General features: G+C 42.3%; 1 protein-coding gene across 2 annotated transcripts in view; it reads right to left on the reverse strand.

The window, feature by feature from the left end:
* Nucleotides 1-17,693, reverse strand: part of Tmem131 (transmembrane protein 131) — a 192,204-nt gene that overhangs the window by 14,823 nt on the left and 159,688 nt on the right. For both annotated transcript variants that reach the window (XM_004844395.3, XM_021258043.2), the window contains one exon: nt 499-674. In XM_004844395.3, coding sequence (XP_004844452.1) covers nt 499-674 — 176 coding nt within the window. The remainder of the gene's footprint in view (nt 1-498; nt 675-17,693) is intronic.

The following is a 17,693-nucleotide window of genomic DNA, read 5'->3' on the forward strand; positions in this document are numbered from 1 at the left end:
TGAGGACACCCAGGGGCAAGGAGGGCAGTGTCTTTGATGTCCTGTTTGGGTGCCAGTTTGGGGTGACCTTCTCTGGGCCACAGTCCCTCTGGGGCAGTCACTGCTCTACCTCCCTGAGGATTGAGTGGCCACCAAAACCTTGCTCCTAACAGTGACAAGATGACACAATGAAACCGACACTCAAAATCAGAAACAGATTTCCTGAGATGGAGCAGTTACTATTCCAGGTGCTCCCTGACTTTCAGGGAGTGTTTCTAGTTTCTGTTTTACTTTGTTAACGTGCTTCCAAATACTCTTCCTTGGGGAAATGAAGTCACTGGTCCCCAGAGGCAGGATGCGAGCTTCCAGGCATGCCCGTGCACACTGAAACTTGTCCTCAGAGTGAGCCCATGTCACACACGAACCACTAACGCTGTGCTAACCCAGGACCTATGGGGCAATGGTCTGACACCCACAAGAGCTCGCCTCCCCACGTTGTCATTCCACAACCCTGTGTACCTCCTTGAGGAGCGGCTCTGTGTCAGGGTTTGAGGTCTCTGTGGTGGTGGAGGAGCTGTCGTCATCAGCCAAAGAGTCTTTCAGCTCATCATCTTGGGGTTTTCCCTTTCCCTTCTTTTCCTTTTCCTCTTGCTTCTTAGGCAGTTTAACCTTGCGCTGAAGAGGTTTTCCTTTCCCTGGGGATGAAAAGCAAAGTAAAATAATTCGATTTGTAAGCAGTTCAGAAAACAAAGCCATTACAATTTTTTTTGGAAGAAGCTGGATTCTTCTCATTAATAAAGGTTTCTTTCACTACTTTATTTCTTCTTGATTTAAAGCTTTCCAAAGCAGGCTTGACTTTGTGATCAGATTACTGAGGCATGGTTTATGTACAATAGAATGCACCTGGCACAGGTCTGTACCTGGATGAATTTGAACAAATGCAGGAGATCTGGCAAGTCTAAGAGTATTCCCTGGGTAACAGGGCTTTGGAAAGTCACAGAAGTGAAAACCAGATAGCTTTTTTTTGTTTTTGTTTTTGTTTTGGTACCGGGGATTGAACTCGGGTCCTTATGCTTGCACAGTAGGTGGCGAAACCACTAAGCTAAATCCCCAGCCCAAACCAGATAGCTTTTGAAACAGGCTGGGAGACAGAAGCTTGGTGGTGACATCAAGATGAGCTGATGAGATGAGCTGTCACTTGAAGCAGCAGAGCCATGGTGGCTGGCCCCAATCCTGGCTTTCCCAGGGAGCTTTGTGACCCTGGCCCCTTGTCTGTGTGATGGGGAGACGAGACCATATAGGGCTGCAGTGAGAGATTACAAGGAGCCTCAGAATGGCAGCTGGGACAGGAACCCTAGAGTAAAGTGGAGCTAAGAAAAGATTAGTATTTTAAAAGATCCAGAAGCTACTAAGATGAATGAGAAGCAAGCCATGACACATTTCCTAGGCAATATTCTGTGTGCTGTGACGACAGAGATGAACAAGGCTGATGTTCTGTGGGGACAGACAGACAGACAGAGAAATCCCTGGATCCCAGCCCTGCAGGTGCATCTGCAAAACTACCCTGGCAGGCAGGTGAGGGCTACAGAAGCTGTCCAGCCCCGTGTGGGCCCGCCCTGCGGCTGACATCATTACTCGCTTGACACATCCTTTTGAAAATGATGATTCTGTACAACTTTACTTCAGCGTTGATGTTTTATGCTTCATCCCCAAGAATGCCACTATTAACAGGTTCCAGGGACTCAAACCCTGGCATCTAGAAAAAGAGCTGGCAAACTGTGGCTCACTGGCTGAATCTGGCCTGTTGCCTGTTTTAAGGAGTTGAAAAAGAAAGAATACAGAGAACAGAGGCAGTGTGTGGCCCATAAAGCCTCAAACACTTTATTACCTGTCCCTTTATGGAAAAAGTTTGCTGAGCCTGATCTAGAAGAGTAAGTAAGGTTCTGGCTTGTTTCCAGGAATGTAATTTTCCCACTTACTGTACTCTGATTCTATAAGGTGCTAGCCTCAAAACTGCAACTGGGATATTCATCTAAAAAATAGGAGGTCAGGGGCAGGGATTTAGCTCAGTGGTTCTGCCACCTGCTTCGCAAGCAAAAGGTCCCAAGTTCAATCCCCGCTCCCCAAAAGAGAGGTCTTTGTCTCTGCACGACGCTGACTGAAACACTGGCCTACTGCTGTGTTCTTGACAGGCCCAGAGGGCCAGGACAGAGGGAAACGGTGTATCCTGCTTGGCCAGCAGCATCAGGACCAGTCAGTTCCTGAGAGATCAGCAGCTCATGTGCAGGGAACCTCTAACTTTCCCACGTGACCAAGATCAGTGCCTCACACATGTCTCACCTGTGATTATTCAATTTTATCATGCTTGGGCTCCCCGGTGAGAGGTAGATATGTATATATAATCTTATTTATGATAACCTGAAACCTTCATAATAAATAGGAAAGGCTAGAAATTAATTTTTAAAAAACTGAACTCAGTTTTTAAAGCCATTGACAGATAAAGAAAAAATACTTAAACCAACAATTAAGTGAAAAACTCGGGGGCCAGGGATTTAGCTCAGTGACACCACACCTGCCTCACAAATGCAAGGTCCTGAGTTCGATCGCCAGTACCAAGAAAAACCCCAAAAAACAAAAAAACCCAAGAAGATAAAAACTTGGGTTTAAAAAAGGTTATATGTGCTCTTATAAAGGTTAACAATCACCCCTCACCATCAAAGCCAATGACCTCTCCAACTCACCATCTTGCTCCAAACTTCTCTTCTACTGGACACTGCAGAAGAAACCCCACAACCCCCTCTCCAGTTCCACTGGGCTGACATGATCACTTCGGGTACTTCTATCTTCTGGCCACTTTTTGCTGGCTTCATCTAGCTATGTGCCCTTTTTTACCTTTCTATTTTTCCTGGGGGCTCACTTTAATGAACTGAAATGATGAAAACATAAAATGTCTAAAACTGAGGTGAATATACTAAAAACATCTTTCAGGTTCTCAGTCTATAATAATGGTTCCTAATCAGGTGCACTTCAGAATAACCTAGGGAGCATTAACAAAATACCGAATCTGGGCTCCACCTCAAGAGATTCTGATCTAATAGTTCCAGAGGGAATCCCAGGGTTCTACTGTGGACCGAGATTGAAAATTACTGGTCTATGGTCTCAGCACCCTCCCAATCACCCAGTCCAGTGGCTTCTGTAGTAGCAGGAAGGATTTCTGCCACTGCTTCAATTCTGAGTTCAGACCGGGTGGAGGGAGAGGATGTGCCAGGGAGAAGGGACTGATGGACTGATTAACTAGAGTGACAGTGGAGCCACATCTACCTGCAGGAGGTCGCCATCCCCACCAAGCTGTGCTCCAGGAGTGGGCTTTGCCTTCCCTTGCCACTTGGTGGGTGAAGCAATAAGCTGATTCTCAATGCAAGCTTGTTCCCCAGTCTCTTCCTCGGGGCTGGTTTCCGGTAGAGATTGGGTTTTAGGGAAAGGAGAGATCCTTTAGCCTTTTGTTAGGTCAGTGGTTCTCAAAGTGTTTTTCCAGAATCAGTATCACTTGGGAATTTGTTAGAAATGAAAATTATATGCCCACATTCCAAGTCTAAGGAACCAGAAACTCCGGAGGTGGGCACATGCTCTCAGTGATTGGAGGACTGTAACTATCCAGTCTGTAAATGCTACCCGGCTCATCAGAATCTGGGCTGGGCACTAAAGGCACATGACATGCTGGTAATGATGCAGTGTCACATTTCCTGTTTCTCAGGACCGCGGCATGTGTGTATCCCCTGAGGGTGTCTGGAGGAAATGTGTACTACTGTTAACTGTAGCCACTTTGCTATACAGTAGATCCCAGATATATTCCTCCTGTCCACCTGAAGTCTTCCTATTCCTCCTCTGCCTCACGTCTCTGGTACCCCACTGTTCTACTCTCTGCTTCTGTGTTACTTCACACCTGTTAGAATTGGCTGTTGTCAAAAAGACAAAAGTCTACCATGTGAATGCATATTTTCACAGTAGAATACGGGAATTCTAGGTCATTTGGAAACAATTACCTAAATAATGCAATTTCACTAAGCATCAATCAGCTGGATGGAGTCTACTCTGAGCTCTCCTTTCTTACCTCGCCCTATGGGACCTTCTGTGGCTCAGGGATCTGTCATCTGCTGCCTGGCTTGCTGCCATAGCCCAATCTTCCTGGTTCTTCTCCACCTTCCACACTCAGCAGCAATGACTTCCTTTAGAAATATCTTAAAGCTTACAAATTTTATCCTGTCCCTTTTCTGTAGGATGAAATTCAAATTTCTTCACAATCTGGACCTTTCCATCTGTCCAGGCCTGCCGAATCTTGTCCCTAGAGTCTCACCCTTGACCATGATGGTGACTCAGTTTCCTGAGCCCAAACTGCTCTCTATGCTGCCATGCTGTTCCCAGTGCTCAGACAGTGAGGGAGTAATTTAGAAGGATCCCTTTTCTCTATGTTCTAGCCAGCCCTTATCATTGGTGAAAATTTAAAAAGTTTACATTTTTTAAAATTACACTTGCAAGTGCAAGGTCCCAAGTTCAATCCCTGGTACCAAAAAAAAAAAAAATTACAAATTTACAAATTAATTATGTATATTATACAATTAAAGAGCACAAGGTGTTTTGCTTCATTTTGTTTTTGGTGGTTCTGGAACTGAACCCAGAATCTTGCACTTAGCTTCATCTGCAGTCCTTTGTAAAAAAAATTTGTTTTAAAGACAGGGTCATGTTAAGTTGCCCAGCATGGTCTTGAACTTGCAATCCCCCTGCCTCAGCCTCCAGAGGAGCTGGGATTATAGGTGTTTGTGCCTGGCCAAGGTGATGTTTTGATATGCATTCACTGTAGGCTTTTGTCTTTTTGACAACAGCCATTCTAACAGATGTGAGGTAACACAGAAGCAGAGAGTAAACAGTGGGGTACCACAGGTGCGAGGCAGAGGAGGAACAGGAAGACTTCAGGTGGACAGGAGGAATATATCTGGGATCTACTGTACAGCAAAGTGGCTACAGTTAACAGCAGTACACATTTCTAAGTTGCTACAAGATCTTAAATGGTTTTTCCACAGAAAATGATAAGTGTCCGAGATGATGGACAAGTTCATTAGCTTGATTTAATCATTCCACAATGTAAACACACATCAAAATATCACACTGTATCCCATAAATATATACAATTAAAAAGACTGACAGGGAGAGTGCCCTTAAAAGACGGATTAACTCGGTGCACAGGGGAGGAGATGGGATGTCTCCCAGCCTTCAGGCAACCATGACTCAACTGGTGCATTATAACTAACATAACCTAACCTGTCCATGTTCAGATGGCATGAGCTGACAGGAGAAGCAGCTCAGAGACACTCAGAGTGGATTTCCTCTGAAGTTGATCAAAGAAGGACGATGCCAGTGTGACCCTGGTGACAGAGAAGGGCTCCTGAGAGGGCAGCTGGGTCGACCAGGCTCACACCACCAGCTGATGAACAATCCCGAGGCCACTCACCCTCTGCTTACTCCTACCACCTCCAAGAAGACTTGTGGCTGGGGACACTGGCTTTCTACTGTGGCCACCTAACCCTGGACACGGACTCTTTTGCTACATTTCCCCAGAGATTCTCTTTCCAGGCTCCTAGCACTCACACCTCCCCACCCCTGGCTCTATCTGTGTACAGCTTGAGTATCTTGAGGCAGACCAGGCCTCACTGGTCTCTGTCCTCAGCAAGCCCTCAGTAGCACCTGCTGGGCTGCAGTCAGTCCTGTGAAATACAGCACGAATGTGCCTGGGCTGAGATCTGCTACCCCTGTCCACATGCTTATCCCAGCTCAATCCTTTCTAAGTAATGTACCCCATCAAAAAGCAGATCACAATAGCTTTTAATAGAGGGCTTTTCTAGAATTAGTGGTCAGGACCAATGAGTGCAGTTTTTGTGATAACTACCAATCTGTGGCTTTGTAGTAGAGATCTTTACTAATGACTTTTTAATCCCATCTCAGCCTCTATACTTAGGGGAGCCTGAGGTTTTCCCTAATTCAGAAGCATAAGCCCATTAAAAAAACCTGGAGACTTACACTTTTGGGAAGATGGGGTAGATGTACTTTCCCCTGTTCTTCTTGCTAAGCAACTAAAAACCCTGGACAGTGTAGGAAAAAAATAAACCTGAGATAGTTCTGACAGGAGGAGGGATGGTGACAGACTGGACAGTGACACACGGTCCCTGGTTTTCCTTTTTGCCACACTTACCTACCCACAAACACCAATGTACACAGAAAACCCTGATAAAAGCTAGTTCTCTCTAGCCAAAGGGCAGGGAAGGGGCAAGCAGCAAGGCAAACCGCTCTAGTCTGGCCCAACTGGAGGGCATCTGCACTTGTGCCAGCCACGGTGAGTGGGGACACTCCACCCCACCCTTACAAGGCTGGAGCTGGGTATCCAGTATGTCTACCATGGTGGTGTCAAAAGCACTGAGGACCTGGAGGTCTCACCCCACCCTGCACCCCACCAGCACTGAGGAGCCAACCTCTTCCTCCTCCCTATTGGGCAGTGTCAGAGGCAGCCTCATGGAGCCAGCACTTTCACACAGCCCAGGGGTCCCTGTATAGACAACATGGGCAGCAGCATCTCCAGCCCCAAGCCGTGGGGACAAGGAGCTGTCAACAGAGGACAAGCAGGAACCAGAACTTCTAACTCCACCTTGCATAACCAGACAGCGTTAGCCAAGGTTTGACTGATCCAAAGCCCCAGGACATTAATACCCACAGGCCCTGGTTTCAATACAGAGTCACTCTTGACTAAGAACCGGGAAGATCTCAAATAAATGAATAAACAAAACAATCAACAGATGTCAACATCAAGATGTCAGAATTATCTGACAAAGATGAAAGCAGCTATCCTAAAAATGCTTCAGTAAGGGCCAGGGATGTAGCTCAGTGGCACAGCACCTGCCTGGCAAGTGCCAGGTCCTGAGTTCAATTCCTGGTGGCATCCCCCCAAAAGAATAAAATACTGATAAATTATTTCCACATCCATCCATAAGATAGTACAAAAAATAAACAAACGGTATGATTTAGCCATGTGTGGTGGCACATGCCTGTAATCCTAGCACTCAGGAAGCTGAAGCAGGAGGATCGCCAGGAGATTGAGGCCAGTCCTGAAATGCACAGTGAGACCCCGCCTCAAAAAAAAAAAGTTTCAATAAGCAATTATCAACATACTTGAAATAAATGAAACAAATAAACAAACAAACAAACCCAGAAAGCCTCAGCAAAGAAATTTAAGATGTAAAGAACATAACATGAATTTTAGAATTAAAAAAATAATTGAAAGAAGGTCAGCGCATAGCTTAATAGCAAAATGGCAGAGACAGGAAATAATCAGTAAACTTGAATACAGAAAAACAGATATGACAGAAAATGAACTAAAAAAATAAACAGAGCCTCAAGGACCTGTGTGATTATAACACAAGATCTAACATTTATGTTACCAGTTTCAGAAGGAGAGAAAGGGACAAGATAAAAAACTACTCAAATAATGACTGAAAACGTCCCAATTTTGACAGAAATATAAACCTACAGATTAAAAACAAAAAATTAAAAAGAGAAAACCTTAAAAAGATAAACAGGAATCCACACCAAGACTCATAATCAAACATATGAAAAAAAAAGAAAAAACCTTAAGAGCAGCCAAAGAGATATGACACCATATCTATAGAGAAGAAGAAGAAAAAAAAGAGAATGACAAGATTTGTCATTTGTGACCACGGAGACACAAGGAAGCATTTTGCAAGTAAAAAACCAACCAACCAAAACAAAACACCTGCATCCCAGAATTCTATACCCAAATGAAAATATCCTTCAGGAATAATCTAACATTTTCAGATGAAGGAAAATTTAAGAGAATTTGCATCTAACTGACTTACTCTAAAAAAAATAAATGAAAGAAGTTCTCAAAACAGAAAGGGAATGACAAAAGAAGGAACACTGGAGCTTTAAGAAAAAAGTAAGAACAGAGCTAGGCAAAAGTATGGGTAAAATACAAAAGGCTTTCTTTCAAGCCTTAAATTTTCTAAGTTATGTGTAATAATGGAAGTGAAAATCCTATCATCATTGGATCTGCATCTAAAAGTATGTAGTAGAAGTCTTCCTCTCCCATTCTTTTTTTTTTTGGTACTGGGGATCAAACTCAGGTCCTTGTGTTTGCGCAGCAGGCAGTGAAACCACTGAGCTAAATCCCCAGCCCTGTAGTAAAAGTTTTAAAGGCAACTATTACAACTAGTGGAAGGCAAAGGAACATAAAAGGAGGTAAGGTTTCTATATGTCACTTAAACTGGTTAAGATGACCCCAGAAAACTGCAACATACTGTGTATATATGTGATATCTAGAATAATCACTAAAAAAGTTATCCAAGGATATAGTAAAAATGCTAAACTAAATCAAAACAGAATTTAAAAAAATATACAAGTAACTCATAGGAAGGTAGGAAAAACAGAAAAAATGGAGAACAAATAGAAAAGACATAAAAATGGGGAACACACAGTTATAGCAACAATTCTGTTAAAAGAAAATGGTTTGATTACATAATTAAAAAGAGACTGGTGGACTGGATTAAAAATCATGACATAACTATACTATCTATAAGAAACTCGCTTTTAATATAATAATATAGGCAGGCCAGCACCGGGAAGGAAGCTCCCCGCCTCCATCCCAGGCTCCTAGGGCAGTGAAGCTCAGCCGGTCTCAGCACCCAGAAGGAAGCTCCCCCGCTGCCATCCCAGGCTCCTAGGGCCAAGAAGGTGACCGGTCCTGGCACCCGGAAGGAAGCTCCCCTGCTGCCATCCCAGGCTCCTAAGGCCAAGAAAGTGAGCCGGTCCCAGCACCCAGAAGGAAGCTTCCCCGCCTCCATCCCAAGCTTCTAGGGCAGAGAAGCTGAGCCGGTCCCAGCACCCGGAAGGAAGCTCCCCTACTGCCATCCCAAGCTCCTAGGGCAGAGAAGGTGAGCCACGTGGGTGCCAGAAGCACCCCCCTGCCCCGTGGAAATGAGAAGACACATAAACAAGCCTCAAAAACAGACTTCCAGATCACCTCCAGCAACCCCAAAGGGAAATGAGATGGAACACTCTGATACTCAACCACCTGGACTCTCTTAACTGGCAACAAAAGAGGATCTGGGAAAAATGAAATCAGAAATAATTACTCAGATAACAGCAAAGATTTTGCTCATGGTGCAAGACATGATTAATAAATCTAGAGAGGACACAGATAAAAAAATAGAGGATCTGAGGAACATGATGGAATCCCAACATAACAAATGGAATCCATAAAACAGATACAAACAGATTTCCAAGACATTAAAAACTCCATCGAAAATCTGTGCAGCAGAATGAACCAATGTGAGGTCAGAATTTCAGATATAGAAGGTAAGATTGCAATTAGTGACAAGGAAAAGAAAAATTGCTTCAAAATTATAAGGGAACATGAGAAATCAATCCAGCGGCTGCTAGACGATGCAAAGAAGAATAACGTAAGACTGATTGGAGTCAGTAAGGAAAGAGGAGAGAGTACAGATGACATAAAAAAACTCTTCACAGAGGTGATGGCAGAAAACTTCCCAAGGAGGGGAAAAGAACTTGACATACAGATAGGTGAGGCATATAGGACTCCAGCTAGCCTTAATCAAAAAAAATCTACACATAGGCATATAATAGTTAGGATTCCAGAAATCCAACCGAAGAATAAAATTCTACAAGCAGTGAGAGAAAAGAAACAAATCACATACAAAGGAAAGCCCATCAGAATCACAGCAGACTTCTCAATGGAAACCCTCAAGGCAAGAAGAGCTTGGAGTGATGTATTTCAAGCCCTAAAGGAAAACAGCTTCCAACCCAGACTGATGTACCCTGCAAAACTATCTTTCAAAATTGATGGAGAAATAAGATACTTTCATGATAAAGAGCACCTCAGGAACTTCATGAATACCAAACCAGCACTCAAAAACCTTTTAGACAATACCCTAGGAAAAGACAATGAGGATCACAACCCCAGGAAACCCAGCAGAATGAATCCATTGGGTGTGACAAATTAAACGCAAAGGGGGAGAATCCAACAAAAAGAAAAAGTCATGACAAGGCTTTTAAAACTTTTGACTTCACCTCCCTAATGAATGTATAATTCAATATTATTGTACTGATTAGTATTTTTCTGATTCTAGAGTTGCACACCATTCCTTGTACTATACTGGCTATTTATCATCTTATGTCTACATTTTAATTGGGTTGTCTATTAATGAGCTCTAAGAATTCTTTATATATTCTGCTCATAGGTTATATGCATTGTAAATATGGTCTGTTTAAGGACTTTTCATTTTAATGATGTCATTTATGATGTTCTAAATTTTGATGGAATCTCATTTATCAATTTTTTTTCTTTTATACATCATGTTTTTTGTATCCTAGGTAGTTCTTGCCTACCCTGAATTCATAAATATTTTCCCTTATAATTTCTTCTTAAAGTTTTATACTTTTAGGCTTTCTTATTTAGGTTCATAGATCCCTTCAAGTTATTTTCATGTATGGAAAAAAAGGGTTGAGATTAATTTTTTATATATGGATTCCAGGTGTTCTAGTGCTGTTTGCTGAAGACACTATCTCTTCCTTGGCTCTTGAATCAAGTTTATATTCTATAAAATACTAATGTTAAATAATCTTTCAAAACTAAGTGGACCATGTATGTGTGGTTCTATTTCTAGATTCTCTGTTTTATTCAAATGATCTATATGTCTTTCCTTACACCAACACTGCCTTTAGAAGAAGTCTTAAAATTGGGTGCTAAACGTCTTCCAGCACTGTTTTTGTTTTTGGCTTTTCTGGATCCTTTGTACTCCTACATAACTTTTAAATTTCAATATCCAGTTCTTCATTTATAGCAAGTATACATAGACCTGAATTTTTATATATACCTTCTGTTTTCTAATCCTGCTAAATTCAAGTACAAGTTTTAGGGGCTCCTAGAGATTTCTTAGTATTTTCTCTGTAGATGATCATTTCATCTACATATAAAGATTTTGCTTCTGCTGTGCCAATCCTATCCTAGTTGTGTCATTTTATTGCCAGACTATTTTGGTTTAGACCCATGTTTCAAAGTCTAATGGACAGATGAAGAGTAGGCATATATGCCCTTGTTCCCCACTTTAGGGAGAAAGCATTGTATCGTCTCCATTCATAGAGGGAGTTTTTGTTGGAAGTATGGAGTACATGTCTTTGATCTGTTGAGAAGGTTCTGTTCTACTTCTAGTCTCCTGATAGCTTTTACCATGACCAGCTGTAGAATTTAGTCCAATACTCTTTCTCCAACTAGTGACAGGATCATATGGCTTTCTCCTTTCCTCTGTTAAAATGATTACTTTTGGGGGTGGATCTTCCAGTGCTGAACCAACACTGCCATCCCTATAATAAAACCACTTTCTACATACTGCCAGATCTGACTTCTAAGAGTTTGTTTTGTTAAACAAATTTCTATCTATGTTCATACCTTTTTCTTCTATTATCTTTATCCACTTTTAGGATTAGCACAATGTTGATTTCCTAAAATGAGGGGAGAAGTGTTCCTTCTTTTTTCTGCTTTAAATGTTTGATATAATTTATCAGTTAAAATGTTTATAAGCCTGCTGTTGTCATATAGGTAGGTTTTCAAGCTAGGAATATACTTTCTTTAATAGGTGCTATTCAAATTTTATATTTCCTCCAGAGTTAGTTTCATTAATTTGTCTTCTAAGTTACTTCTTAGAAGTTGTCAAATTTATTTCAAAACAGATTTTTGTAATATATGCTTTCTATATCCTTTTAAATTCTGTAAAATCTGTGGTAATGTCTTCTAGATCTTAACATTGTAATTTTAAAAATGTGAGATATTGTGTAACAGGAAGAAAAGGTCTAAAAGAGCAGGGGAATTGGGAGGGGTAGGGGAAGGGAAAAAAGGGAAAGGAAAAAATATGAGAACAGGAAAAAAATGGAAACAAGGTCTTTGCAAATAGGGAAGGGTGGAGGGGGTGAAGGGAGGGCAAGGGAAGGGGAAAAAAAATAAGAACCAAGAGACTCATGTAATAATGGTACAAGATCCCAATGATGAATGTAACTGTATTTTATACCTAAAATGTACCAATAAACTTAATGGGGAAAAAAATAATAATATAGGCAGGATGGAGGTAAAAGGATGGAAAAAATATATCATGGATACATTAAAGAAAAGCAGGGATGATTATATTAATAACAAAGCATATCTTTGAGGAAAGCAAAGGGACAAATAGGGACATATATAAAGACAGAAAGGTCAAGCTACCAATTTTAGTATATGTGCTGCCAAAGCGAGCATAGGTCAAGCTCCCAGAAGATACGGTAATCTTAAAGTGTGCACACTAAACAAAGGTGCACACTATGTGAAGCAGAAACAGGTCCGAAAGAGAAGCATCCTTCTCTCAACCACAGAACAACTAGATAAAAAATTGGAAAAAATATGGAAGAGCTCAAGAATGAAAATAAACAAAACAAAACTCAACAATGCCATCAACCAGGAGAATCTAATGGACATTTATGAACTATTCTACAAGAAAACAAAAACCAGGAGGATACACATTCTTTTTCAAGTGTCCATGGTCATATGGCAGGAAAGACCAAATCCTGGGGCATAAAACAAACCTCAATAATTTCAAAGAGGTGGAATAAATCAGTTATGTTTTCCAACCATGGGTCACAGGAATTCTCAAACAAAGGTCTATGGAACCGAATGAAAATGAAAGTTCTGTATATCAAAATTTGTGTGACACAGATAAAGGAGGAATGAGAAGGAAATTTATAGCACAAAGAGCACATATTAAAAGATGGAAAAGCCTCAGGTAGGCATGATGGTGCATGCCTGTAACCCCAGCACTCTGGATGGCTGAGGCAGGAGGATCTCAAGTTAGACCAGCACAGGAAACTTAGTGAAACCTTGTCTCAAAAAAAGATGAGAGGCTGGGGATTTAGCTCAGTGGTTCCACCGCCTGCCTCCCAAGTGCAAGGTTCCGAGTTCGATCCCTGGTACCAAAAAAAAAAAAGATGAGATGTAGCTCAGTACCAATACTGCAAAAACAAAACAAAACAAAATAAAGCTAAAAAACAGCAAAACAAACCTAAGGAGGAAGAAAAAAGAGCAAAAACAATGCAATAATACAGATAAATAACAGAGAAAAGTCAAAATAAAGTTAACTTGCAAACCTCTAGCAAGACTGAAAAGAAAACTAGGAGGAAAGAAAGACAAGATACAAACTACTTAAAATGAAATGAAATTAAATGAGGTATCACAATAGACCCTACACACATAAAAGCCACAATAAGAAAATACTACCAACAGCTACATATATACATTGATAACTTAGTTAAAATGGACCACTTTTACAAAAATCTGTAACTATTACAACTCATCTAATGTGAAACAGATAATGTAAATAGCCCTATTAAGGAAAATGAGGTTATAACTAATAACTTCCTGCCCTCAAAGTGAACTGTGATCCAAGTTCCCCACTTCATACAAAAGTTAACTCAAAAAAGGATTATGGATTTTAAGAGCATGAAAAGAGTGCAGAGTGCTTGCCTGGCTCTGGGTTCAATTCTCAGCACCCTTTCAGTGGGGTGGGAGCATGCTATGGACTAGGAGAAAACATCTGTGAACGTGTGCCTGACAAAGGATTACAAAGCATTTCAAAACTCAACAGTACAAAAAACTCTAACAATCCCACTTGGAAATGGGCAAAAGATAAGAAGATGTTTCACCAAAGATATACAGAAGATAAATAAACACATGAAAATATGCTCCCCATCATAAGCCATAAGAGAAATGTAAATTAAAACCACAATGAGATAACACCATTACAAATCCAACAAAATGGCTACCATAGAAAAAAGATGATGCCCTCAAATGCTGATGAGGACACTGACTCATTCCTACACTGCTGCTGGGAATGGAGTGTGTACAGTAACAGCCACTCTGGAAAACATTTTGGCAGTTTTTAAAAAAACTAATCAGGCAACTATAATATGACCCAGGAAATTGAGTCCTGGGCATTTATCCCAGAGAAATGAAGTCTTATGTTCATTAAAAAAAAAATCTGTACAGAATTCTCAGCCATCTAGAATTTGACTACTTCCAATTTATCTATGTTCTGTTTCTGCCCTACCGCTTCTCCCTTTGGTCTCAGTCAGTGACTGTCATGTTAGTTCAAGTGCAAAGTCCCCTACGCCCGCCTGCCACCTCTTCACCTCTACCAGCACACCCACATCCACCCCACTGTGGAGTAAGTATATTCTTTCCTTTAGAATGTGCTCAATCTCGCCTCATTCTGCTCCACTTCCTAGGGCATTTGGTTTTGCCTATTACCTCCTATTGCTTCTTTCTCTCTGTGGCAGCAGCACAGTGTAGGGTTAGACTTGCACAGACTGGAGCTTGGCTCCTGTACCACCCTGACCTAAGCTTTCTTAGCCTGAGTTTCCTCCCTGCAAAAACATGTAAAGCAATGTCAATCAGGGTGGGGGAGACAACTCGGCTATGCCGGGACTCACAAAAGGAGGATCAACTTCACTGTTCTCAGCTCTGCTGGCCTTTTGACCCTGGCTTACAGATATTTTCAAGCACCATTTGTTCTTTTTTCTCATCTCAAGTACTACCACACAATATATGAACCTAGAAAGTAAAGGTTAAATGTAAGTGCCCACAACACACACTGACTGGTGACCACCGCTCAAAGTCTGATGTGAGTGACTCCTTGTCACAGCAGCCTGGTCTCCAGTCCTAACACTTCACGGAAATGGGTAACACTCTAACTGCCGGGCTGTGTGGAATGCTGCCTGGCTCTGCTTTGCTGCCTCCCGGGACATGCTCATCACATGCCACTGGACCGCCTACCTGCCCTCTGTCACACAGGCTGCTGGCTGCCTTCGTGCCAGCCTTGCCCTTGGGAGTCTGTCTTTAGCCCCTGTTTGCCCCACTTCTCACTCTTAAGACCAAGTTCTGAGCAGACAATTCTGCCAGGATGTTCCACAGCCGGCTTCAACTCAGCAGAGGCTATAGCCTGTCTGTGCTATTTCCTGTCCTAAGAGTAACCATCACGGTGGCAACAACCTACAGTAGAAGTGGTGACAAGTGGAGGCTCAGAGGAGTAATTTTCTCTAAAAGTCATAGTTCCTAAGTGGTAGAGCCAGGATTTAATCTGGGCGTGTCTGATGGTCAGGCCTGGCCTCCTGATGTGGTATCACTATGTCACTCCTTGCCTTCAATAAAGCCACAGCGTGCCAAACCTGCAATGAGAACGACTGCAGTTACTGCAGACATTGAGAATGGACTGTGGCAGGTTCAGAGCTATTTTGGGCTTTAGCCTTCAATCCAGCATGTCCTCTATCCGGGCCACAGAACGTTAAGTGTTCCAAGTGGGAGAAACCACAGGACAGAATCTCATGACTGTCCAGCTACACGATCCCTGGACAGGCCAACAATATACGAAGGGCATTTCTGTTCCCCTTCTGCCAGGAAGCAACTGGAGGGAGGATGAGAGAGTGGTTGGAGAGCCTGAAAGCTGTCCAACAAGAAAGGGCAGCTCAGGGAGCTCATCACATTAACTGGGAGAGAGGCCACTCTGGATGGCTTGCAAAAGCTAGACCTAAGCTCAACATAAGGAACAAGATTTGTCTGAGATACTGGGTGGGTGGAGGGTAAGACTAGGTTGTGTCGAACAACAGAATGCTCATCTATCAGGTAAATGCGAGGACCATACACGCAGGTGTGGGGGCTAGCAAATTAGAAAGCCAAGAGACTAAGGGCTTGTGATATTCTGCAGTCCAGGATCAATGGCTATCTTTTCTTGGGGATGGTGATGCTGGAGATGGAACCCAGGGCTCTGCACATACTAGGCTAGCGCTGTACCGCTGCGCCACACCTCCGGCTCTAAGGTTCATTGTAAAGACTGATTTTCTACATATATATTTTAATAAAACACTTACTGAAGAAAAAAAAATATGTTCTGGTTCTTTTCTTTCTTTCTAAACAGCAGCACTGGGAAGGAAAACAAAGGAGTGTGGCCACTCATGTGAAGCATGTCACTGCTGTCTCTCAATGGGCTCACATGTCACTGGCAACATGCTGCCCGTGCTCCATCATGAAGTATCTTTTAGTAGGTCCACTGTGGGGCTACTACGAAATTTAAAAAAGAAAAACTTTTTTTTTTCCCATTTTTAGTTTCAAAAGAAAGGCCCTGAGGACAAAAGTGTACCTATCATGTGAGAAGCTTATTTCAGACACATGTAATGAGATATTTAACTTGACTGTCCAACTCTTTTTTCCTGATAATAAAGGATAGTTTAATTACTTCCGGAATAGGGAAAACCATGTAACTTGATCTGATTTTTAAAAAAGAGCTTTTAAGCACTCACCTAATATTACTATAAAAATTATCCTAAAATATGTAAATTCTATTAAGTTAATCAAAAGAGGATTCTGTAGAAGTTAACAATGTTCAAGATATTTTACTTTTTTAACAAGTAACACAGATGTATGTGATTTGAAGGAGTCAGCATAGCTAGTTTTCATATCACTGGGACGAAGAGATTCTTAAAAGCAGTTTAGACTCTGTGATGTCAGATTTCCTTTGCTCTCCTAGGGGCACCAAGCTCCCTGTTCAGTGTGTGAACCAAAGGCAGAAACTGCTTGGTGATCAGTGACAGAGCTGCTTAAACAGGCTCAGGGTAATATATATTAACACACTGCCTCTGGAGAGAAGAGAAGGCTTAAAATCCAAGCTGTAAAGGGCTAACACTGAGATACAACTGGAGGCCACTACCTAGTACTCTTCACTTTGGTTGGAAGTTACCTATTTGCGTGTAGTAGGCAGACAGCTAAGATGGTGCCCGATGATCCCCACCTCCTGATATTCATGCCCTTGTGGAGTACTCTTTTCTGGGTCAGACTATACCTCTAATGAGCAGAACACTACAAAATTGATGGGATGCTAGCCGGGTATGGTGTTGTACACCTGTGATCCCAATACTCAGGAGGCTGAGGCAGGAGGATCACTGCAAAGCTGAGGCCAGCTTGGGCTATACAGTGAGTTTAAGGCCAGCCTGGAGTACATAGACCCTGTCTCAAAACACAAGAACTGATGGGATGCCACTCCCATAGTAGGTCCCAGAAAACTGGCCTCCATTCTGCCAGCTTTTGTTCTCTCTTGCACTCCTGCTTGCTCATTCTGGAGAGGCCAACTACCAACTGTGACTGCCTGATGAACAGGAGCCACCATAGGCTTCTGCCATAGGTGACAAGGAAAGCAGGGCCCTTAGACTGCACCTTGTGCCTGTGAAGAACAGAATCTGCAGTCAACCACCTCAGTGAGCCAGGAAGTGTTGGCAGGTCAGCCTGGAGATGACTTCAGCCCAGCCAGGACATCTGGCTCCAGTCTGGTGAGAGCCACTGGGTTTTGGGGTAGTCAGTTTCTCTGAAAGAGTTAACCAAGGCAGTATGCAGAACTCTAAAGCAGGGTTCAGCAAACTTTTCCTGTAAATGGCCAGACACTAACACTTTCAGCTCTGTGGGCCGTGCTGTCTCTGTGGCAACTACTCTGTGGAAGCATGAAAGCAGCCATCAACAACCCATATGCAAACCACCACGGCTGTGTTCCAGTACAATTTCCAGAAGTAGG

The sequence above is a fragment of the Heterocephalus glaber genome, unplaced genomic scaffold (assembly GCF_053883595.1).
Source record: "Heterocephalus glaber isolate CG9 unplaced genomic scaffold, H.glaber_assembly_v1.0 deba00000470, whole genome shotgun sequence".
NCBI lineage: Eukaryota > Metazoa > Chordata > Mammalia > Rodentia > Bathyergidae > Heterocephalus > Heterocephalus glaber.